Source organism: Nicotiana tomentosiformis, chromosome 7 (genome assembly GCF_000390325.3).
Source record: "Nicotiana tomentosiformis chromosome 7, ASM39032v3, whole genome shotgun sequence".
In the NCBI taxonomy this organism is placed as follows: domain Eukaryota; kingdom Viridiplantae; phylum Streptophyta; class Magnoliopsida; order Solanales; family Solanaceae; genus Nicotiana; species Nicotiana tomentosiformis.
This window is the reverse complement of record NC_090818.1, coordinates 110,096,414-110,122,721: the sequence shown is the minus strand read 5'-3', so window position 1 is coordinate 110,122,721 and position 26,308 is coordinate 110,096,414. Positions and strand designations below refer to the sequence as shown.

The 26,308-nt window shown below is 35.8% G+C and overlaps 2 protein-coding genes across 3 annotated transcripts; both read left to right on the top strand.

Moving 5' to 3' along the window:
• Positions 1–654: 654 nt before the first annotated feature.
• LOC104091511 (laccase-17-like) lies at positions 655–2,790 on the top strand (the record flags this gene model as incomplete). Its single annotated transcript, XM_070180984.1, has 4 exons — positions 655–907; positions 988–1,116; positions 1,391–2,347; positions 2,448–2,790. Coding segments are annotated over 4 exons (1,470 nt in total), but the record flags the coding sequence as incomplete, so codon positions are not given.
• An 18,628-nt stretch (positions 2,791–21,418) lies between these two features.
• LOC104091507 (hsp70 nucleotide exchange factor FES1) lies at positions 21,419–26,185 on the top strand. Of its 2 annotated transcripts, none has more exons than XM_009596864.4 (6): positions 21,419–21,632; positions 22,216–22,358; positions 22,465–22,515; positions 24,745–24,966; positions 25,090–25,192; positions 25,324–26,185. In XM_009596864.4, exons 1-6 carry the CDS (start codon positions 21,547–21,549, stop codon positions 25,859–25,861), a joined length of 1,143 nt encoding a protein of 380 aa, XP_009595159.1. In that variant the 5' UTR covers positions 21,419–21,546; the 3' UTR covers positions 25,862–26,185. The 2 variants fall into 2 exon arrangements, with proteins under 2 accessions (XP_009595159.1, XP_018624747.1); XM_018769231.3 differs by having other exon boundaries at positions 21,474–21,632; positions 22,134–22,358.
• Positions 26,186–26,308: the final 123 nt, after the last annotated feature.

Below are 26,308 nucleotides of genomic sequence, written 5' to 3'. Positions count from 1 at the left end.
GCTTAGTTTTCCTAATTCCTTGAAATTAAAGCATCTTTAAAATCGTCGATAATATGGTGCTATGCTTGACTTGTCAATTTTCAATGAAGTTAATGACTAAACCGCTCCGAAAGAAACATCATGCACTCTCTTTTAATTTTATCAAGTTCTGATTTAGATGGATTTAGTTTAATGAGTTAAACTAATCTTCACTCATACAGTTTTTGTTTCAAAAATGTTTTCTTTAGCACCACCAAAATTCTAAAATCGTGGTAGTCTTATTGCTTTTAAAACTTCATACTAAATTTTATTACGATGAGTGAACTAATTAACTTCAACTCACCCTAGGATATGAAGGTTTTGCATGTCAAAATATACTAATATGCTATACAATATCTGTATTCTTTGACACCACTCCAAAGTTTGTTCTACAACTACAGTTGGTCTAACCAAAGATAACTTAGAATCAAGCTATTCTCTTCTTCACCTTTCTCTTCAATATTATCCCTTTATTTTTTATTTCACCAAATCACCGGCAAACATCTATATATACATGACTTCCATGCACTTATAGAACAACAGCAGAAAAGGAAGTTTACAAAGTAAGAAAGGTAAGATTTTCTTCTTACAAATTAACTTGAAAAACTCTCCAAAGCTTAATGATATTCTTGTTCCTACAATAGGCATGGAATTAGACAGCTTCGTAGTGGATGGGCAGATGGACCAGCATATATAACACAATGTCCCATTCAAACTGGCCAGAGTTATGTCTATAACTTCACTATAATTGGCCAAAGAGGAACATTTTGGTGGCATGCACATATTTCATGGTTGAGATCAACTGTTTATGGTCCTATAATTATTCTTCCAAAGAAAAATACTCCTTATCCATTTGCCAAACCCTACAAAGAAGTTCCCATCATCTTTGGTAATAAGTGATCATTAATTAATTTGTCTATAGGAAGTTATTAATATACTAATGATGAACTGATGAATGCAATGTCACAGGCGAATGGTTCAATGCAGACACTGAGGCTATAATTGCCCAAGCTTTACAAACAGGTGGAGGTCCTAATGTTTCTGATGCTTATACTATCAATGGACTTCCTGGCCCTTTGTATAATTGTTCAGCCAAAGGTAGTAAACTTTATATTATATAGTTACCATGCTATTGTTAAATATATTTTGCAATTCTTTCCAAAATGAATGACACAACTTGGAGTATATACTTACATAGTTCTAATTTATTATTCGAAAATAAAATTTGTCATCGATCAGATATTGTCATTTAATATAGGTAACATTCAAATAAATTTCATATAATTTCAAATATCACTATGAAAGATTGTTTAATTATTCTTATAGTCATTGTAGCAAAAAGTATTGACACATTTGAACGTGCTTTATACAGATACTTTTAAGCTGAAGATGAAACCTGGAAAGACTTATCTTCTTCGATTGATCAATGCTGCACTTAATGACGAGCTTTTCTTCAGCATCGCGAATCATACTCTTCGAGTTATCGATGCTGATGGCGTTTATGTTAAACCCTTTGAGACAGATACCCTTATTATTACACCAGGACAAACTCACAATGTTCTTCTCAAAACTAAACCTCATTTTCCTAATGCCACATTTTACATGACTGCTCGGCCATATGTGACGGGTCCTGGCACATTTGACAACTCTACTGTTGCTGGAATTTTAGAGTATGAATCAAAATCAAAACCCCATTTGAAAAACCTACCATTTTTTAAGCCATTACTTCCTGCTCTCAATGACACCACTTTTGTCACCAATTTTACGAGTAGATTAAGAAGTCTTGCTACTCCTCAATTCCCTGCTAATGTACCTCTAAACGTCGATAGACATTTATTTTTCACAGTAGGTCTTGGAACAAGTCCTTGTGATCATAATAAAACTTGCCAAGGACCAAATGGCACAAAATTCTCAGCTTCAGTTAATAATGTATCTTTTATACAACCTACAACTGCACTTCTCCAATCTCATTTCTTTGGACAATCCAAGGGTATATACAAGCCTGATTTTCCTTATAGTCCTTTAAATTGGTTTAACTACACTGGGAACCCTCCAAATAACACCTTAGTTAAGAATGATACAAAACTTATGGTTTTGCCATTTAACACGAGCGTGGAGTTAGTGATGCAAGACACAAGTATTCTTGGTGCTGAGAGTCACCCTCTTCATCTTCATGGATTTAACTTCTTTGTCGTTGGCCAAGGCTTTGGGAATTTTGACGGCAATAAGGATCCAGCAAATTTCAACCTTATTGACCCTATTGAGAGGAACACTGTGGGTGTTCCTTCTGGTGGTTGGGTTGCAATTCGATTTCTAGCAGACAATCCAGGTAATTTAAAAGTTTTGCAATTAAAAAGTCTAGTAATATCATTCATTCAATTATAAGTCTAAGTATAAATCCGATATAATGTTGTTTGTGTTACAATCAGGAGTATGGTTTATGCATTGTCACCTGGAAGTTCACACAAGTTGGGGATTGAAAATGGCATGGTTGGTTCTAGATGGAAAACTTCCTAATCAGAAGCTACCTCCTCCCCCAAAAGACCTCCCCAAGTGTTGAGAATTTTCGTTCAATTTTTGTACCTCTAATATTTTTGCTTGATCGTTGATCTTTCCTCATTTTGCTTATGTAGCTGGTGGATTATTATATGTATTTTCCCTTCGTTTCTTATAATTTTCTTTTCTTTTTATTGATTACATGTGTGAGAGAGTCGAGAATTTTGTAAGTTCAAAATTCTATGAAATTTGGAATCAATAATCATCTTTATATTTCTTGCATTCAAATAATTGGTATTTTTGTCCTTTAACGCACAAATGAGAGTATGGTGCATAAAATTTACAACTACTTTTTGTTGGAATTTGGACTTTTGGTTATAAACTGAAAATATAGTGACGTGACCCAAGTGGTGGATAAATAAAATGCCTAATATTAGATACTATATGTGTGGATAAGTGAGGCTCAATAACAGTGGACATGTGATGGGTAGACACTCTTTATAAATAGCGGCCAACCCCCCTCCTCCTTCCCTAGCTGTTAGAAAAGGGCTTTTTTCACTTTTAGCCCGCACCAGAAATTATTTAAATTCGGTAGCCGGAAATGTGTATAAAATTTATATAATTTCGGTATATAACATACAGAATGTATATATATACAAAAAATATACAAAAAAAAATATATATTTTTCGGCTATTATTTTTAGAGCGGTTATACAATGTCATTTTTCCATTAGAAAATTCTAGCGTATTTTGCCTCTTGAATACGTGGTTACATTAGACGTCTCATCAGTGAAGTTCCTCGAACTGTGAGAGTGTGTAGCTAGTAGATCGTGAAAGTTGATCTCATATTTAAACGTCGATTATTATTGTTACTATGTCAATGGAGTTGAACGGTACACTTACTTAAATTCTAACTCAAGATTATGATTGTGTTTTAATTTCAGCTATTGGTACAAATTAATTAACTTACCGTTAGTATTAGAGCCACCATAATTAGAGTTTAAGATCAAAAAATTAATCTTAAGTTTCCATCAAAAAGGAGTTGAAAAGTCGTCGATCCTTTTCCTATGGACGGCGGCACAGAAAAAAATTCGAAATTGCCCCACTGTTCTGATTTTTAAATTGCAACCTCTATTGTTAACCTATTTGTCGCTGAAATTTTGCGGCGGCTGTAAAACGATGAAATCCTAATACCAAAAAAAAGGAGGATTTGATTACAATTTGACGGTGACAGTATAATGGTTTGACAGAATGGGAATTAATAGTAACTTATATTTTGTGAATTGTGGTAAGGAGCAAACACATAATAATAATAATAAATTAATAATTAATTAGCTTACAAAAGGTCTTTGGCTTTACCTTTCTATTTAGGAGTGATTCTCTCCTAATGTATATAATATATTAATTTGCTGTCAAGTAAACGGCCAAAACTCATTGTTGGTCACGATACTGCTTCGGTTTAATGGGATTTTATCCGTGCTCTAGCTCTTTGGTCAATGAATAGAATTAATAAATATACTAGGGAAAATATCCGCGCGCGATTATTAAAAACTTTCATAGTAATAATAAAATTAATATTTTAATATCTGAACACTATAAATAGCCATAAGTTCAATTATATATTTTTAATGTACTTAATTATTTATAAAGAAAATTCCTTTTGAGCCGTTGATTTGTCAATTTACCGTTGACTTTTGTTTTGTGTGAAAAGGAAAAAGTGTTCCTTTGCTTCCAAACTTTGACATAATTTTTGGAACACCATCTTTATTTTATATATATTTGATTATATTTTTAATACTTATATAAGTGTAATTGTGGACATATATTTACATAAATAATATTCTTTGATATAAATATGCATATAACTTATTACTTTTTTCTTGAAAGTTTTTTAAAATAATTAATTTAATTAAGTGTGCCTTATCTAGCCAATTCGATCTGTTAGAAATTCCAATTCAATTTATATAATAACATTAAACACAAGAAAACAAACAATCTATATAAAATATAAGAAAGTTCCAAACCCCATTTACTTCTTTTTTTCTTTTTCATGAATAAACAATTTAGAAAGTTGTAATAATATGAACTACTCTATTTGGTATTTGCAATTCAATTCTAATCATAACCACTAAAAATAATTGATCTCGAAAATCCAATAAACTTTTGGGATATTCATAAAAAATCATCTCAAAAATTTCATAAATTTGAAATATTCACAAAATGATCAAAGCATAAAACAATGTCTTTCTTAAAGCCGAATTGATCAAGAGATGTCTTCTCGGGATCAAGTAAAATGCAGTCAGATACTTCTTATGGAGAATAAATTAGAAAAGATCAAGGGAACAAACCAAATTATACTCATGATTGATTAATAAGATTACTCCTTTTCTAAAAATAAAAACCTAAAGATTAATTGCATAGGCTAAAATCAGAAGAAACTAAAATGAAACATGGGAAGTATAATTATGGCTAATATTTTGGCTAATGTAGTCCATCTCAAATAAGTATAAGTATCTTTGCAAAGTGTAGACTTTGTTGGCAATATTCTTTGGGACCCAAAAATATTGCATTATGTGGTGGACATCATTTGCACAAGTTGTATCTTTTCTTTTACACCTAAGAGGCCAAGACTTTTTTGCCTATAAAAGGGAAGGCAATTAGTTCATTTTAGACACACCAACAAGACTTGAGTTTTTATTTCTTGTTTCTTCCTTTCCTCCTTTTTATTAAGAGTGTTTTGTATGAGAGTTTAGTGTTGGGAAGCACTTGTGTGAACCCTTTCTTTTGAGTGATCTTGTGAGGTTATTCTCTTAGGGTATTTGGGATTAATTAGAGTGTTTACTCTAATTTTGTACTCTCTTTTGTACTCCTGTTGGTATAGTGAAATTGCTCCTCTCCGCTTGTGGACGTAGGTCACCTTGACCGAACCACGTTAAATTTGTGTCTTCTTTATCTTCTTTAATTGTCGTTGTTATCAACTTCCATTGTCTTTGTTATTGCCATTATACCGTTATTTGGCTAAATTTTGCACTACCCGAGTTTTCGATCCTAACAAATTAGTATCAGAGCCGGATCTAACCGGGTTAGTTTCAATAGCTAAAATGACTCTAACAAAGACGTATGTTGAGAAATTTGACCGAAGTACAAACTTCAGAATGTGGCAATTAAAGATGAAAGCTATACTAATTCAGGATGGCTTAGACTTGGCGTTGCAAGGAAAGGAGAAGAAACCAAATAAAATGACGGATGAGGAGTTTGCCGTCATAGACAAAAAGACAAAAGCAGGTATCATTTTAAATCTTTCAAATGAGGTTTTACGTGAAGTTTCTGTAGAAACTACAGCCAAAGGTTGTGGGAAAAATTGAAAACCTTATATATAAAAAGGACGGTGAAAAATAGACTTTACTTGAAGGAGAAGATTTATACAATTTGTATGGGTGAAGGTACCTCTATTCTCTCTCATCTTGACACCTTTGATTCCATTCTTATGGATTTGAGTAATATAGATGTTGAAATTAAAGATGAGGATCAAGCCGTGTTACTGCTTTGTTCTCTACCCCATCTTTTAAGCATATAAGAGATACTATGCTTTATGCAAAGGATAATATCTCTTATAAGGATATTAAATCTATCTTAAAATCAAAAGAATAGATAGAAAGTGATATTACTGGGGAAGCTAGTGGAACTCAAGCGGAAGTTGGCTTGTTTGTTAGGGGCAAATCCAATACAATAATTTAGAGTGTCCCTATTGTCATAAGAAAGGTCACATTATCTCTGAATGCTATAAACTGAAAAATAAAGAAAAGCATAAAGAAAGAAAAAATGAGCACAAAAATACTGACACCGCCGAAGCTAGTGTAGCAACTGATGAGATTGAGGGAACTGTATTTTTAGCAATTGAAACTAGTTTCAGATTAGACAATGAGTGGATTTTAGATTTCGATTGTTCATATCATATGTGTCCTAGCAGGGACTTGTTTTCTATACATGATTCAGTTGCAGGTGGAGTTGTCCAACTGGGTAACAATGTTACTTGTAACGTTATTGAAAAATGTACAATTCGGATCAGAATGCACGATGGTATGGTGAGAACTCTCACCGATGTTAGATATGTTCGTGAGTTGAAGAAAAATCTCATATCTTTGAGCACTTTAGAATCCCTTGGGTGCAAATTCACTATTGAAAGTGGAGTTTTAAAAGTTTTTCAAGATGCTCTTGTGATCATGAAAGCACACAGATCTGGTTCGTCGTATACTTTATTGGGCTCCACTGTTATAGGCCCTACTATAGTTTCGATATCAGACAACTTGTCTGATTTTGATGGCATTAAATTTTGACATATGCCCATTGGGGCTTTTGCGGAGAAGGTAGAGCAAATTTACTATATCAGCCAAAATTAGGCTAAGGTGGAGATTTATAATTATGGCCAATATTTTGGCTAATGTAGTCCATCTCACATAAGCATAAGCATCTTTGAAAAGTGTAGACTTTATTGGCAATATTCTTTGGGACCCAAAAATATTGCATTATGTGGTATACATCATTTGCACAAGTTGTATCTCTTCTTTTACACCTAAGAGGCCAAGACTTTTTTGCCTATAAAAGGGAAGACAATTAGTTCATTTTAGACACACCAATAAGACTTGAGTTTTCATTTCTTGTTTCTTCCTTTCCTCCTTTTTATTAAGAGTGTTTTGTATGAGAGTTTAGTATTGGGAAGCACTTGTGTGAACCCTTTCTTTTGAGTGATCTTGTGAGGTTATTCTCTTAGGGTATTTGGGATTAATTAGAGTGTTTACTCTAATTTTGTACTCTCTTTTGTACTCCTGTTGGTATAGTGAAATTGCTCCTCTCCGTTTGTGGACGTAGGTTACCTTGACCGAACCACGTTAAATTTGTGTCTTCTTTATCTTCTTTAATTATCGTTGTTATCAACTTCCATTGTTTTTGTTATTGCCATTATACCATTGTTTGGCTAAATTTCGCACTACCCGGATTCCCGATCCTAACAGGAAGCCTATTTCATACCCTTTCATTTTTCTTGTTTCAATGCACTAACAACGTGTGTAGAATAAGATTTTCTGGTAATTCTAGATTGTAGATCTTACACTTATTTAAGTATCCATTCACAAGTAAGATACATAAATTAATAAAAAGGTAAGATACAACAAATGCATGATAATATTTACTCTACTAATTAGAGATATTTTTTTTAATTTCCTTAATATTTCTTTACTTTCTTTCTTTTTCCTCTTTATCACCCGCCACTAATTTGGATAAATTTGAAATAACAACTTTAAATATAGGCAAATATCCTCTTCTTCCAAATATCCTAATAATACTCCGTCGTCTCAGATTTTTTATTATTTGCAATATTTACCACCTTCTTCCATATAAAACCCTTAACAAAGAAAAGTACAGTAACCATATAGTATAGTCTGAAAATTCAACTGAAAGACTAAAGAGAGGGTAGAATAGCAGAGTACAGAATGAAAAGATTTTCTTACGAGACACGATATTGTACAATCTTATTACTGATCACATGTAACAACACCAAGAATATTGTGAGGAGAATACACCGTTGTTAAATCTCCGCAATGATTTTATCATTTTGAGATCTCTTATCCTTTACCTAAAATTTGATTTGCTGCAATTGTTAAGCTCTCGTCCAGATCTTGTTCATCTGGGTTGTGAGACCAATTTTTGCTTCAGTAATTTCAAGAAGAATATTGTCATTTCCTAATGAGAGCTATGACTTATGAGAAAATATTGATAGAATAGTTATTAATGTTCATAATTACCATTCATTCCCGAGTTAATACCTACCATGAAAATTGTTGTTACAAAAACACAAGGTTCTGTAGGTAATAAATAATAGAACTTTTGAGTGTTAAGAAACTTTTGAGCTTCTTCAGCGGCTATTTGGGCTTTTATTAGACAAAGCAAACAGCTATTTACTCATTAGGAATTTATTTATTGGCTATTTTGGGTTAACGCTATTCTGTATTCTTTAATAATTAATAAGAAGAGTAAAGGAAATTAAAATACCAAAAAAAGGAGATAATAGATAAATACAATTGCTGGGCATTGGGAGGTGCCAAATCACCTTGCCAATTTCCAACTTTTTATATATATATATATATATATATAGAGAGAGAGAGAGATTAGAGAGTCTAAACATTTGGGGTGTATAACTAAGATTAATAAATAGTATCGCCAAAGTGGTCTATTTATTTGAAGTCACCGAAATATTTTTAATATTACATACACGTGAGATTATTCAATACATGAATTGGGAATTATGATTTATTAGTAGTTGTCATCAAAGTGGTCTGTTTAATTGAATCATTGAAATATTCTCAATACACCATACCTAAAGTGTTCTTAATAAGGGTATGCTAGTGTTGAAGGTTTACCTTTATGATACTTGTGATGCTAAATTAATTTATGAGATGAGATATTGTGTTTTCGCCCAAAGGATGAAACTTAGGGGTCGTTTGGTAGGGTGTATAAGAATAATGCTGAATATGGTGTATTAGTAATGCTGGTATTAGTTATGCTTGCATTAATACGATGACATTAGTTATGCTAACATATTTCTTTTCCATTATTTAGTTTGATCCATTAAAGCATTGCACAATTTCTAAAAGAGTTATTTGTTTACAAAAATACCCTCATAACCACTCCATCACTTTATCTTTTTAAAAGAAATATATGTTGAGGAATATTTTTATATGAAAAAGGTTTTAAAAAATTATTTGATTTGTCTACCTATATTGTAGTATAGAACCAAATATTTATTCATAAAAAATAAAATATTCTAAGTATTTATTTATCTATAATTTTATTTTTTACTTTCTTGGATTAGTAGGCAAAGAAAGTTTGAATTAAAAAATAAAAGAAAAATGAGTTGATTACAAGTGCATTCTAGTACATAGTAGTAGAGTAAATATTTATAAATTTACGATGAAGAAATTGGCGGATTATAGGTATAAATAGTGGGAACAATTTTAGTATCGAACTTGCATTAATATAATAGCATTTTTTAATCAAGCATAAATTTTGAAGGATAATTTTATCTCTAACTAAACTAATGCATGCATTAAAACCCATTGCATTTTTAACATCATGATTTCATATGCATTAATTATGCATAGAATAATACCAAATAAGATGTATAACTAGTGCTTGCATAACTAATGCCTAGGTTCAGAAAGTGTACCAAACAAAGTATTATTAATACACAAAGCTAATGCATCCTACTAAACGACCCCTTAGTGTCTTGGATTCTCATGTATATAAAATATAAGGACATAATTTGTTGTCAGAGAAGGTTTTGTATTTCTTACCTAAAGGAAGGACACAATATATGCCTTGTACTCTTGGATGATATGGGGAGGAGGTTTTGCATCTCTTGCCTAAAGGTGAAGATACAATGAATGCCTTGGACTCTTTGGTTTTAAAGGGGAGACAATTGCATCTTTCACCCAAATGGGAGGTGCAATAGATGTCTTTGACTCTTTGGAATTATATATTCATGCCCATAATTTTCTCTAACTTTTGTGTTGTTTGCTTATATAACTATTAACAACATGACTACTCAGCTGAATTCCATTGAAACTCTAACTAGTTTCAACTACAAGAAGTAAAAATAGGATATTGAAATAATGTTAGGTCTGATGGACTTGGACTTTGCATTGATTGAACATAAACCTGCTGAACCTACAACTACTAGCACTGCTGATGAAACGGCTAAGTATGAGAAATGGATGAAGGTTAATAAATTAAGCCTTATGGTTATGAAGAGATCCATTTCTGATCACATAAAAGGTACAATTAAGGATAATGGAAATGCAAATAATTTCTTGAGTGCCATTGGATAGAAATTTCTAAAATCTGATAAAGCTGAGATAAGTAGCCTGATTGATTCTCTGTCTACCATAAAGTATGATTTTGTAGGTAGTGTCCGCGATCACATTATGGAATTAGGTAACATTGCTACCAAACTGAATAATTTAAGTGTAACCATTACCAATGATTTTCTTGTTCATTAATCCCGAAGGTCCCCTCCTGAGCAGTTTGACCAGCTTAAGATAACTTATAATGCATAAAAGGATAAGTGGAGTGTTGATGAGCTTATCATTGTTTGTGTTTGTGCGGTAGAGGAAGGGAGGATCCGAAAGAAGAAAAGTAAGGACGTAGTGAACCTTGTTAGTTCGTCTAGATCAGCTGATTATCTCTCTTATAAAAGAAAAGGTGGATCCAAATTTTATAAAAAGAAACATGGTCAGTCTCATCATCCAGGTGGTTATAATGTTCATATTAATAATTCTGGTGGAAACAAGGTCAATCTCATAATTCCATTGGTCTTCAAACTGTAATTAACAAAGAAATCAAGTGTTGAGATTGCAAACAAGTAGGTCATAAGAAAGCTGGCATCCTTTGAAAACAAAGCAGGTAATCTTTTGGCTTTTGTCTGAAAGTACAAAAGGAGGGGGGGGAGGGGGGGATGAATTGACGATTTTTATTTTCAGTATTCTAAGTAGTTGACTAGTTTGCCAATTAGTCAACTAGAGATAAAAATAGAATAATAATAATGCAGAAATAAAAAGCAAAAATGAAAAGCAGAAAATAAAATGTAACGACCCGGCCGGTCGTTTTGACTATTGCAATCCTGTTCTCCCATTTACTGCTCAAATTGTGAATTACAATTGTTATTTGGTTTGCCGGGGTAATTAGTTTGGGTTCGGTGAGGTTTTGAAATGATTTGGAGCGCTTAGTTTCAAGGTTTAGAATTTAAGTTGAAAAAGTTGACCGGATGTTAACTTATGTGTAACGACCCCGGAGAAATTTTGCTAAGGAAATTAAGGTTTGGTGGTGCCGAGGTAGATCAATTAGTACAAAGATTATTGAAATTTCTCTACGGTGTCGGAAATTAGTCAATTGTCGGAAATTGGTCATTTGTGTGACCACTATGCAGTCGCAGAATTACTTTGCAGACCGCATAATGGTCGCAAAGTGGATTAGGAGAGGAGCCAGATTGAGGAAACTCTACGGTGCACTTTGCGACCGCAGACCTATTTTATGGTGCATTATGCGACCGCAGAACAAGCATGCGGGCCGCATAATGACCGCAGACCAGGTCAGTAATGCCCAGCTTTGGAAGCCAAATTATGCGGCTGGTATGCGGACCTCATACCTGTTATGCGATCGCATAACTGCGTCGGAGCTTCCATTCTTTCTAATTTTTGACCCGACCCAACTTCGATTTATAGCCCTTGAAGCTTATTTTTGAGCTAAAAATCTGATATTTTAGAGAGAGGTGAGAGCATTTTAGAGAGAGAAAGTTAAGACTTAGTGATTTATCTATCAATTCTTGTTCAGGTTTGAAGATTTTACAAGGATCTTGCTAGGGCTTCAAAGAGGTAAGAATTTCTTTCCCTAATTCTTCAATTTCGGATTTGAAGTAAAGATGGATGATTAATAGTATGATTCTTGGGTGTAGAGTATCATATATACATACCAATAAGGTTGTGGAAAGATTGTTAAGTTCAAATGGGTAAGGATTGAGTTGAAAATGGTAGAAATCTTCATAGACTTTAATTAAAGATTTGAGGGTCGAGTTCATGTCGGATTTTGGTGAAATTTATATGGTTGGACTCGTGGTTGGATGGGCGTTCATATTCTATAATTTTTATCGGGTTTCGAGATGTGCGCCCTACAAGCGATTTTTGAGTTAATTTCGAATTTTATTGGAAAAAAATTAGTATTTCCTTATGGAATTAATTACAATAATTTGTATTGACTGATTCGAATTAATTGAGTCTGGATACGAGGCTTTTGGAGACCAATTCTCGTGGCAAGGGCATAGCGGAATAAATAATTACACGGGTTGAGGTAAGTAACAATTATAAATCTGGTCCTGAGGGTATGAAACCCTGGATTTTGGTATCATGTGATTATTTTGGAGGTGGCGCACATGCTAGGTGACGGGCGTGTGAGCGTGCACCGAGGGAATTGTGACTTGGTCCGTCCCGGGAAACTGTAAAGTTAAATAATTTATTGTTAGCTATATGATCTCTATGTGTTGAAGAAATTTGACTATAAATCATGTTAGAAATCATGCTTAGGCTATGTTATAGTACTGTTGAGACCCGTAGAGGTCGCGTACTTGTTGAATTATTTGCTAATTGATGTCTTGTACTCAGTCATGATTTTTCTTGCATATTATACCTCAGTCTTTCTGGATATTTGTTGATATACTATGTTATCTTTGTTTGGGCTGATCTTTGTAATTTCTGAGAGCTCGAGAGACTTGAGAGGTTGAGGACTGAGTAAGGCCGAGGGCCTGGCGGCGAGGTAAGGATATTATGGCACATGAGTTGTCCGTGCAAGATATTATAGCATGTGAGTTGTCCGTGCAGCACGTGAGTTGTCCGTGCAGATTATGGCGCTTGGGCTGTAGGAGCCCCTCCGGAGTCTGTACACACCCCAGTGAGCGCGGGTACCCATTGAATGTGAGTGCTGAGGGCTGAGAGCCGAGTGGTTGAGCTGTTGTGATAAGTTGAGTGACTGTTGCCTGAGAGGCTGTACTTGCTTTACATTTGTTGTTGCACTTGGTTGTTATCTGTCATTGTTGTAAAATCTCTGAAAGAATTTATATCCATATTACTTGGAATTGAACTGTATAAAATTGATTTGACTTAAACTGCCGGATTTGAAAGCATGTCTATTCTCTACTGGAACTACTAAAAGTGAACTATGACTGTGTAGCTCGTCATTATCTTCAGTTCCTTAGTTATTATTGTTACTTGCTGAGTTGGTTATACTCATACTACACCCTGCACTTCGTGTGCAGATCCAGGTATTCCTGAACATAGCGGGTGTTGATCATTTCGCGCAGTTGACTTTCAGGAGATTTTGAGGTAGCTGCCGTGTTTCGCAGACCTTGTCTCTCCTTCTCTATCTCCTTGTTTACTGTATTTAGTTTCAGACTATTATAGACCGTATTTTCCAGACTTGTACTCACATTAGATGCTCATGTACTCAGTGACACCAGGTTTTGGGAGTGTTGTATCGGAAATTGCTTGATCTTTGGTATTGTATTAAACGTTACGTTTTTAAATTTAAAGGAAATCATGGGTTATTGATGTTGTCGGCTTGCCTAGTACTGAGATAGGTGCCATCACGACAGGTTAGGATTTTGGGTCGTGACATAAAGACACCAGGATTTTTATATTTGTTCGGATTCAATGTGAATCCTACGTCCAGTTCCCTTGGGTTGCGAGGGTGATCTCTTTTAGTATTTGAAGTATCTCGAGTACAAGATGGTTGATGTATATTTACACCAACGACTCAGTTTCTATGTCACTTTTCTCTTCTTGATACAATGCCTCACCAGTGTTTATCTCTCTTTCTTCTCTCACTAATTACACAGCAGATCTAAGGAGAAGTACAATGCTTGTTTGGAGTAGAACAAAAAGAGTGATAATGGTTCGTTCAAAGTATGTCTTCTTTAAGTCTGGAACATATATATATATATATATATACTTCGTGAGTACTTCTTGACTCTTGATTGACGTGAATCTTGAGAGATTACATACCCAAGGGAGTTGATCCTTGAAAGGAATCATAAATTGATTCTTTCCAAGAATAAAGTCAAGGTTTCGTTGATCTTCCTTGATTTGTGGTCTTGACATGATTTTCATCCTCTAGGCATATCTTTTCCGTTACTTGAGTGATCAGCGATAGATCCCTTGATTTATGGCTTCAATGATCTCCAGTGCAGCACTTTGCAATTCTGTTTCCCTTTGATTTGGGACCTTCATATAATAGCTTCCGTCAATCATCAATCACATCATTGATTGATTCTTCTTCTGGATCTCTGCTACTTCTTCCTTTTTCATCTCTAATCATTGATTCTTTTCCTTTGCTTTGCTTCTAAAGCTCCCATTAATCGATTGTTTCCTTAATATATACTTGATTGATAGGGCTTCTTGATTCCTTTATTTAATCCCTTGTGATCCTGCACCAAATGCGATATATTATTTTTCATCATTGAAACTCTTATTTAACAATCTTCCCCTTTTTGATGATGACAAAAATAATATATAAACAGCAGTTTACTTCCCTGTTGGCCTACTCCGCTGTAGTCGACTCCCCCTTAACATGTGCTGCATATACTTCAGTCGACTCCCCCTCAACAAGTGCTGCTGTTTGTTCTGCAATGTATGACTTCTTTTCTCCCCCTTTTGGACATCAGCAAAGAGGGGATATGCATATATACAGTTGAAATTAAGTACAAACATGCACATCATTGGCAAATATTTGCAAATCATGGGCATGCAGAGTTTAGCAAAAGTAAAGAAAAATATCCAGCGACTGGTTATCCAGTCCAAAACAGCAAAATAGCAAAAATATTGTTTGAAACATCCACAACTAATGACACAAGAAATAAGTGAGAGTGTTGCAAATCGCCTCCTTCAGACACTCAAAACTGGCATTAGCTGAAACTGTCACTCCATCAATCTTGTCATGTACTTCCTTGAAGGTTTTGACTGCGTTTTCTGCAAGTTTGAGAATTCTGACCCTCATCTTTGAAACTTCGGACCTAGTCTCTTTGGAGATTTCATGGATGTCCCCATCAATGGATTGAGTTGCAGCAAGAAGGTCCTTGATGATGGTCAACTTGTTGTCAATAGCAGTCAATTTCTGTACAAGATCAGGATCACCTACACTATGATGGGAAACAAAGGCTTTGATCTTAGAATCAACCTGAACATTCTTGACTTCACCTTCATGTTTCTTCACCCATGAACCCTTAGTATATACATACCCCATACTGGCAAAGGCTCTAGAGTTGTAGGACTTTGAAACAGAGACAAAGGGGTATTCTGAGATAGATATGTTGTGGGCTTCCAAGATGTGGGTGATAGCCATACCATAGGGTAGACTGGTGGGATCATCAGCACTCTCAATCATAAAGTTTATGACCCATGAGGATAACAACAACAAGAAAAACAACATACCTAGTATTATCCCACACCGTGAGGCCTGGGGAGGGTAGTGTGTACGAAGACCTTACCCCTACCTTGTGAGGATAGAGATGTTGTTTCCAATAGGCCCTTGACTCAGAAAAGCATAAGCACCATATTAATGAAAATATAGACAAGAAGGGACAGTACCAAAAAGCCATATTAAAGCAGAATAAAAATAATAAGACAGTAAGGTGATCAACAATGAAAGAAAATAATGGTTAGTCATAAAACCTACTACCAAAAGAAAGCGAGACTGCGTGCCAATACTACTATTATGAACACTCTAAACTACCTACTCTACTACCCTAATCCTCGACCTCCATACCTTCCTATCAAGGGTCATGCCCTCGGTCAACTGAAGCTGCGCCATGTCTTGCCTAATTACCTTTCTCCACCTCTTCTTTGGCCTACCTCTACCTCTCCGTAGGCCCTCCAATGTCAACCTCTCACACCTCCTCACTGGGGCGTCTGTGATCCTCCTCCTCACATGACCAAACCACCTAAGTTGCGCTTCCCGCATCTTGTCCTCAATAGGGGCCACACCCACCTTGTCGCGAATAACCTCATTTTTGATCCTATCTAACCTGGTGTGCCTGCACATCCATCTCAACATCCTCATCTCTGCTACCTTCATCTTCTGGACATGATCGATCTTGATTGGCCAACACTCAGCCCCATACAACATCGTTAGTCTGACCATCACTCTGTAGAAATTACCCTTAGGTTTTGGTGGCACCTTCTTGTCACACAAAACACCGGAAGTGAGTCTCCATTTTATCCATCTTGCCCCAATACGATGTGTGACATCTTCATCAATCTCCCCATCCCCTTGAATAATAGACCCAAGGTACTTAAAACTCCATCTTCTAGGGATGACCTGTGAGTCCAACCTCACCTCCCCTTCCCCTCCTTGAGTCTCGCCACTGAACTTACCAAGTATTGTGTCTTGGTGCTACTGAACTTGAAATCTTTAGATTCCAGGGTCTTCCTCCATACCTCTAATTTTGCATTCACACCGTCTCGCGTCTCGTCAATTAATACAATATCATCTGTAAATAACATGCACCACAACACCTCCCCTTAAATGTGGCACATTAGTATGTTTATCACCATGAGGATAGTGTAACCTTAAGTTTGGTCACAAGACAGTAGACAAGAATGGTGTCTCCTTGAGAGAAGGTGGAGAATAAGCTAGTACGAGGAAGAAGAGTAGTTGCAACAATGTGGGCCAGAACTCGGGTTTTGAAACTAACATCACTGGGACCTAACTAGTTAGGAAGGAAATCAGATAGACACTTAGCAATACAACGTTTGCTTGATCAAAATAAATTTCAAAATCATCAGGCCAAGTATTTTTGAAAAGCATAGGAAAACCAGAGCACTTACACTAAAAAATTGAGTCAAACATGGCACAATCAAGGACAATGCATTTTCCTAGAACTAGGGATTCTAACTTATTAGGCTTGCAAGAGCGAAGATTGGCATGAAAAATTCTCACTAAAGGTTCATAGACTTTGGGAGGGGGTACAAAGAGGAATTTAGACCATCCTTGAAAAACAAACAGATCCTTTACCTTACAATTGAGGGCCTCCATGTCATCAAGGTCGAATACTCTGCCGTGAGCAATGGGATTTTCTTTCAGCGCAACAAAGAAATCCCTATTTGGGGTATCCCAGGAATTGAGGTCGGACTCTAAAGAATTCGAGATGTTTACTTTGGATTTATTAGGGGTAAAATATTCAAGGGGGGTCTTCCATGGGCCTTTTGCCAATAGCTTTTTCTCCTATTCGGTGAGAGTGGTCAGATGGTCCTGCCTAAGAAGAGGCAAACCCTTCTGAGTGATCAGACCCTAGGTCTACTTGTTCCGGAGATTGAGAAGAGGGTTTTCCCTTGGAACGAGTACTTTTTCTAGTGGAGGTAGACGGATTCTTGGAATGTTTAGACATTGAAGGATTTTGAAGAAGGGTATGAAGGATTTTGGAGAAGGGTTTCCGAGCGATAGGAACAATGAAGACAAGGGAGAATGGTTCAGAGGATTAAAAATAAGTGATATTGACGGTTGAGTGCAGGAAAGGAAAGGGCGTCAGTGAAGGGTCATGATGATTGATTTTCCTTTTTTGAAAGCTACAACTGATGGGAAAATAGAGGAAAATCGTAGGCGCTTAAATAATGCATACATATAGAGAATATAAAACTAAAAACATTAGACATGCAAGAATTAAAACTAACACACATGTCCTAATTTTTATGATCAAGCAAAATTATGCCAAGTAGTTCTTTTAGGGAGCAAAATCTATCTTCAAGTAAAGGATTAGTAAAAATATCTGCTAATTGATCAGTGGTGCCAACAAATGATAATTCTATATCTCCCTTAAGGACATGATCTCTAATGAAATGATGTTTAATGCCTATATGCTTAGCCCTAGAAAGATGCACAAGATTCTTTGAGAGACATATAGCACTAGCGTTATCACAAAATATTTGAATAGGTTTAAAAAATAGTTCATAGTCACCCAGTTGATGAGACATCCATAGTAACTGTGCACAACATTGCCCAATGGAAATATATTCTGCCTCCATTATGGATAATGCAACTAAGCCTTATTTCTTATTGTTCTATGATATTAATGCCTTTCCCAGTAATTGACATGTTCCGATGGTACTTTTCTGTCTTCCTTATCACCTGCAAGATCAGCATATGAAAAACCTTCCAGCTTAAAATTATTAGAACGTGGGTACCATAGTCCATAAGAAATAGTTCTGATGAGATAACAAATTATTCTCTTTACTGCAGTCAGATGCGATTCCTTAAGAGCTGACTTAAACCTGGCACATTTGCACACAGTAAACATAATATCTAATCGACTAGCAGTCAAGTAAAGCAAAGATCCAATCATTCCACGATATTTAGTTTTATCAACTGGATTTTATTTTTCGTCCTTGTCGAGACTTGTTGACCGGCTCATTGGTATACCAATTGCTTTAGCACTCCTCTTGCCAAACTTTTGAATGAATTAATTTTGTATATTTTGTATGGTACACAAAAGTTCCTTCTTCAAATTGTTGAATTTGAAGTCCAAGGAAAAATGTAAGCTCTCCCATGATGCTCATTTCAAACTCACTTTGCATAAGACCAGCGAATTCCTTGCACAAAAGAGGGTTAGCACTTCCAAAGATAATATCATCAACATAAACTTGGATAATAATATTACCTCCTGATGATATTTTGATAAATAATGTAGTATCTACTTTACCTCTTGTAAAGCCATGGTCAAGTAGAAATGAGCTAAACCTTTCGTACCAGGCTCGTGGAGCTTGTTTGAGTCCATAAAGAGCTTTAGTCAACTTATATGCATGGTAAGGGAATTTTGAATCTTCAAAACCAGGAGGTTGTTTTACATATTCCTCCTCATCAATAAATCCATTTATAAAAGCACTTTTGATATCCATCTGGAAAAGTCTAAATCATTTGAAGGATATATATGCAAGAATAATCCGTATAGACTCTAGTCGAGCTACTGGTGCAAAGGTTTCATCGTAGTCGACTCCTTCCTGCTGTGAGTAGCCTTGGGCTACTAATCTGGTTTTATTTTTCACAACCTTTCCATCATCGTTAAGCTTATTTCTGAAAACCCATTTTGTTCCAACTACAGTAGCATTAGCAGACTTAGGTAGCAGTTCCTAGACTTGATTTTTATCAAATTGATCAAGTTTCTCCTACATTGCTTATACCCAGTGGGAGTCTTTTAAGGCTTCCTCAACCTTTTTTGGTTCAATATGAGAGATGAATGCTACATTTTCCTTTTTCTTGAGAGCTCCCCTAATTTTCATTCCTTCACTTGGATCTCATATGATAAACTTCTGAGGATATTCCGATTCACTTCTCTACTCATTTAGACGTGTTGCAATTGTATGAGTAGTTGACTCCTTCTGTGATTCTGGTTGACTGTTGACAGGTTCATTAGTCGATTCTATAACACCGTCTATCTTATCAGTCGACTTTTGAGATTTGCTTGACTGTGATGTTTCTTGGCTGATATCTTCATCACATGGAATAATTCCTTTCTCGACCGTAGTATTATTTTCATTAAATATGACATGTACTAATTCTTCTACAGATAAAATGCATTTATTATAAACTCTGATAGATCTAATGTTTATGGAATAACCCAAAAAAATACCTTCATCACTTCTTGGATCAAATTTTCCAAGATTGTCCTTACCGTTGTTGTGGATAAAATACATGCTTCCAAAATGATGGAAATAACTTATGTTGGGCTGTTTACCTTTACATAATTTATATGGAGTTTTCTTCAAGATAGGTCTTATAAGACATCTGATGAGAATATGACATGCTGTGCTTTCTACTTCTGCCCAAAAATAGTTTGGCAGGGAATGTTTCAATATCATTGTTCTGGCCATATCTTGTAAAGTTCTATGTTTTTGCTCAACTACTTCATTTTATTGAGGTGATCTTGGAGCTAAGAAGTTGTGAGTATATCCTTGATCATTGCATAAATCTTCAAATGTTTGCTTTGGAATTCTCCTCCATGATCACTTTGAATGGTTGTAATAAGGTACCCCTTTTCTCTTTCAACTCACTTACACATCTTAATATAGTAAGATGTATATTTAGTATATATATATATATATATATATATATATATCTTAAGATGTATATATAGTATATAAATAGAATAGTAATGTATAAATCTTAAGATGTATATATAGTAAATCGAATATAGCTTATATATCTTAAAATGTATATATAGTATAGTATAGTATATATATTATAACGCATTGCTTTGAATATTTCTTTACAACATTTTTGTCTTTAAATTTGAATTAAAATATTTAGGTGACAATTCTATAATATAATTTACTAGGAATTGCCTTAGATATTTTTATTACCATTTTTTTCTCTAACTTGTATAAAAATAATTTAAAAAGTAAAAAGTTTCCGTTGGGCCTACTTGGGCCCGCTTAGGACCGTTTGGGCCCACTTAGGCCCGGGACCGGCCCACTTAACACGGGACCGCTAGTTCGTGGTCCCGGTCCCGGACCGATTTCAACGAGAAGCCCCGAAGCCCGGGACCGCTTAGGACCGGGCCCGCGAATCCCACTTAGGACCGGGCCCGGCCCACATGCCACCCCTATTCAAAATACATGATATATTTTTGTTTATTTAATTTGTTTAGGTATAAAAATGGTATGTACTTTATACTTGATTAAAATTTACTTGATTAGATATACTACTTAGGTTTGGATGTGAAATGGAAGGCATGAGAGTACATATGTATATATAATAGAAGGATATATATATATATATATATATATATATATATATATATATATATATATATATATATATATATATATATAGTACCATTTATTGAGAGGTTGATTTGTAAAAGAATATGGGAGAAATTAAAAATAATTTATGAGGGGAGGAGAATGATGTGTTTGCAATGAATATGATTAGGAGATGATGGCAAGAATTAAGGACATAAAATTGAAGTCCTAATTTTTTGGAGAGATTTTTAGGATAGGAAATTGCAATATTCTTGAACATTAAAGGGAGACCAACTTATTTTTAGGTTTCTACTACTTATGTAAATAATACACTGCCACCATTGAAATATACTTAATGGTGCTAGGATTTTGTATATATTCTTTTAAAACGTGATACTAATGAAAGTTCCCCTAAATAAAAGGAAACTGGCCCAAAGTGGAACATAAATTTTTGATAGTCTATCCACTAAGGAAGGCCCATTTTATATTCGAAAAAGGTCCATTCTTTTTGTCTAGACAGTTCGCGTACATTCGCGAAAGTCTTTCAAACCCCTCCCAAAAAATCCTTGAACCTTCATCATCTACTATCTCTTCGTGTCTGCATACCCACCTCTATATATACATACATACCCCTTGTTCTCCAACGCTAAGCTATAAGGTTTTTGAGAAATTTTTTCTGTTCATTAAAAAACAAGAACCAAAAATGGCAAAAGAGGGACCTAATTGGGATGGTCTACTAAAGTGGAGTCTGTCTCATGCTGATGGTACTAATCCTTCTCGCAATTTGAGGTAACCTCTTTTTATATAATCTTTCTTTTTCTTAAATTTATGTTTATGTTTATGTGGTTTCTTGAAGTTGGTCGAATTTATCTCAAGAGGTAATGGAAAATTTGAATCTTGTATTCAGTGATTTGATGTATTGTGTAATGGGACTGAAAAGTTAAAAGATTGGAGCTTTGATTTGTTTGGTATTTTCTTATTTAATTTCATTTTTCTTTGGTCGTAGTTATTTGAATAATAGCTCCACCTATATGATTAGGTTCGAACCCGTGCTGTATTCAAAAACCTGGTATTTAAGCGGAGAAGGGTAGTTATTTGAATAATAGCTCCACGTATGTTAGGAAAGCCAAGCCGGTTTTATGCCTAGATAAAAGAGGGAGGTGGTTGTAGTTTGAGGACCAGCTAAAAGTAGTTTAAATATGAGTAGAATGGATAAAAGAGGATTCATATAGTTGACAAATTAGTTTTGGGATTGAGGCGTGGCTGATTGGTGTTGTAATTTAAATGCAGTTTCTGTTGTTCGTTGTTCTTTTATGTGGGAGTTTGTGTTTCGGATTGAAGTTTGTCGCTGATGGGTTTATTGGCTTACCAGTGAGGAGGATAGGAGGTGGTTCATGGAGGCTATGCAAGCTCAAACTGTAGATGTAATAAAGAGAATGAAGGAGATTACTCTTGTCATGCAAACTCCAGAGCAGGTCCTGGAATCACAGGGGGTGACTTCCCAAGATATTGAAGGTACTTGGTTTTGAGGCCTTTGTTTGTAGTTTTCTGGTTAATGTGTAATCCTATTTTGTGACCTTTGGTTATTTGGTCTTATTTGCTGGTCTGGTGATTTTTTCAGATATGCTGGATGAGCTACAAGAACATGTTGAATCGATTGATATGGCTAACGGTGAGTTCTTTGATCTTCAGCAACATGTTGCATTTCACGATTCGATATTTATTAAGTATTGCATAATTCTAAAAATCTAACTAGGGATTGAGACCTAGTTGATTGATATGTGGAAGAGTTAATCTGATGAGATATTTGTTAAGATGTCCTACATCAGTTTAGGCAATAAGTCGTTGTCTCCTTATATGGTTTGGGTCAATTCTCATCTGGTGGGCTAGCTTTTGGCCTTGATATCCCAAGGTCAATTTTCTTAATGCGGTGTCAGAGCTTTACCAGTAAGATTCTTGGTTAGGCATCCATGTTATATTGTTCATGCTCCATGTGTCTAGCATGTTCATGCTCCATGTTAGCGTGTCCCACATCGGGTGAGAGAATTGGCTCTTGTTTTCTTGTATGGTCTTGCGCAATTCTTGCCTTATGAACTATTTTTCAGAGTTGAGTTAGGCACAAGGTTCATTTCTTAATAATATCGTGAAGGTCTAATCGAAGTTTTTAATGTTGCACGCCATATGTTTGAACTCTACGGCATACAAAATCCTGCTATTTAAGTAGAGAATGGTAGATTGGCGTACCCATTATTACCGAGTTAGAACCGTGCAGCACTGGCTATCGGTAATCAAAAAACAAAAAACAAAAAAACTGCCTAATCAAGGAGTAACTTTATTGGTTATATGAGTCCATTCTTTTGCTGACCTGTTGCTTTGCTGATACACGAAGGTGGTGCATATCATATGTTCATCTAGGACCCAAGCCTGTAAATTTTTTCTGTTTTCTGAAATATGGCCTGACAAGCATCATGTATTTCTGTAGTGTAGCTACTTACCAGTATGCATGATGGGCCTGTTTAAACCTTTCATTCTACTTTGGTTTTTTCTTAGACTGATGAAGTCTCTTAAAATAGCAGTAATGATGTTGCTTTGATCTTTTACTTCTGACTAGTTCAAGGACATTCATCTGCTCATCGTAAGGAAAACATGCATGTGACCAAGTATTCAGTAAAGTTATGTAACTTCATGTACATCTCTGTTGAAGATCTTTGTGCTTAATCACATAACCAAAACAAATAAAAACCTGAGTTCACGTAATCCTCTTGGATATCGCACCTGATTTCCTTCTGTTTATCCCTGGTTTCTAGGGGTTGTTATTGGTGATGTCCAGATATTATCCATTCTACACTGTAGTACTTGTTGGAAAGCAGAATAATGAACCTTAATGGACCAAGCTGACACTATTATGTAGTCAGTACCATACCTCACTCAAGATCCATTAAGCTGACACTATTACATAGTCAGTACCATACATCACTCAAGATCCTCTGTCCCGCTGTTTTGCGTTGTAAGCTTAGTTCTGATAGTTTATATAAGCAGTTGCAATATTCTTTTATCCTAACCTGAGGGTCTACTGCAAACAACCTCTCTACCTTCTTAAAGGTAGGGGTAAGGTCTGCCTATAGACTATCCTCCCCGCTTGTGAGATTACATTGGGTTTGTTGTTATTTGTTGTAGTTGCAATATTCTTTTATATGTATTTCATAGAGATATATTCTCAGTGTCATTGTGCCCTACGGTATCAGGTGCTTGAGACTTCTATTCAACCTGGAAGAAAAAAGGACATTAAACAAAACGAAAAGACAAAAAAGAGGTATCTTAGATGCTTTGGTATGACTGCAGTCAAGGGCTTTGCATGGGCATAAAGAGAGTTGAAATTACAATTTAAGTTGTTTTTGACTCTGGTGCCTCTTTAAGAGCTTGGTAACTGTTTTTCTTCCTACGATAAAATGAAACACTTATAGGAGAAGGGCTTGAAGAGTATGAAGTAAAGAACCCACTTTAGCACTCAAGCTCTCACCTTTTACATCATTAGTGTAAACTAGAAAGCCTATGACTAAGCTGTGTCAGGTTCTCAAGAGCCAGTTGAACCTGGGAGGCAGTATTCCTTGGGTTACTAATGTGGAAACTAGAAAAAGGAAGACAAACAGAGGGACCTGGGAAGCGGTACGCTGTTAATGTTACTGGTTTATAGCTATCTCTTTACTATTCACTCTTGGAATAGACGCTCTTTGCCTCCTTGCCTCCCCCGCGCTCCTCTCTTCCCCATTTCTTGGGGATATTGCTCCCTTAACTCGCTTGACTATGTTGACATTTTCTTTTGGAGATTTCAATAGTTAATACTCTTCCATTATTAGAAGTTTTAATCTCATGCTCTCTCCTTTTATTGTTAATTTGGCAGATCTGCACTCAATTGGTGGATTGGTGCCTCTTCTTGGTTACTTAAAGAACTCCCATGCTAACATTAGAGCCAAAGCGGCAGAAGTCGTAAGTACAATTGTTCAGAACAATCCAAAGAGCCAACAACTGGTAATGGAAGCTAATGGCCTAGAACCTCTTCTCTCAAATTTCACCTCAGATCCTGATGTTACTGCCCGCACTAAAGCTCTTGGTGCAATCTCATGTGGGTACTTCTCCTGGTGATGAATGATTCATTAGTAAATTGAGTCCTTTAATTTTAGTTGACATGTCATTTGTGTTCCAGTAGCACTTACCAATTAGCATTATATTTTCCCCTTCATTCCAGCTTTAATCAGGCACAACAAGCCTGGCATTGCTGCATTTCGTCTTGCAAATGGTTATGCAGCTTTAAGAGATGCTTTGGGTTCTGAGAGTGTGAGATTTCAAAGGTATGATTTTGCACAGGTCATGTTCCTGATCAGCCAGGATTGGATAAAGTCGCGGTTTACTTTTTGGTAATGCTTCCTCTTTTGTATTCTCTTTCTAATAGGTATTGTTTCTTTTCTTCTTTTTTTCCCAGGAAAGCCCTTAACTTGATCCACTATTTACTGCATGAGAATCGTTCAGACTGCGCTGTAGTGACTGAGCTAGGATTTCCTCGAATTTTTATGCATCTTGCCTCCAGTGAGGATGGAGAGGTGCGAGAGGGTGCCCTGCGAGGCCTTCTTGATCTTGGCCGAGACAGGACAGCAGCACAGGCAGTAGATGGCTCTTCAAGTGAAGATGATGAAAAGCTCAAGCAAATACTCCAGGACCGAATTAAGGGGATTTCTGCTATGTCACCTGAAGATCTTGGTGCTGCTAAAGAAGAGCGGCAGCTTGTAGATTCCCTCTGGAATACCTGCTACAATGAGCCTTCTTCTCTTAGAGAGCAAGGCCTAGTTGTTCTCCCCGGAGAGAATGATGCATTACCGCCTGATGTTGCTAGTAAGCATTTTGAACCACCTCTGAGAGCTTGGGCTGCAAATAGGAATGAGGATACGAAGCCGAGTAGTGAAAAGAACCAGGCCCCATTATTGCTAGGCCTAGGTCCACCTGCACAGGATCCTCCCGCCTAAAATAGCTCCAGTGGAGCCATGGCTGGGGAAGAAAATAGAGATGCTTCTGCATGATGTACGGTGTTTAGGAAATACCAGGTTCTATGTCTGAACATATCTGTGATATTACATGTTAGATGCCTAGTGTTTTCGGGATAATTTATCGTCCTTCCCTCTCGTGGTGTTGACCTTTTCAATTTTTTTTTTTTTTTGATTTGCTGTTTTACTAAAATCTTCTGCATGTAATGCTGTATTTTTTTTGTTGTCAGCATATTTAGAACATCAATTGTTGGATGTGAGTTTTATCACCATGTGGGAATTTCAACCAGTACTAGTATTGCTATTCATTGGCCTTCAACTAATTTTTTATTGGGACTGACAATTACATAAGTTTGGACAAGAAAGTTCCTTTAGATGGATATCTGCTTCCATCCACTCCTAAGGCACAAAAACTTGTATATAGATTTT

Bases quoted from the DNA above. Each gene is read 5' to 3' on its own strand.
- LOC104091507 (XM_009596864.4), top strand. From the start codon at position 21,547: ATGGCAAAAGAGGGACCTAATTGGGATGGTCTACTAAAGTGGAGTCTG. The intron at 22,359-22,464 runs GTACTTGGTTTT...TGATTTTTTCAG, and splicing joins GACTTCCCAAGATATTGAAG to ATATGCTGGATGAGCTACAA. The intron at 24,967-25,089 runs GTGGGTACTTCT...CCTTCATTCCAG, and splicing joins AGCTCTTGGTGCAATCTCAT to CTTTAATCAGGCACAACAAG.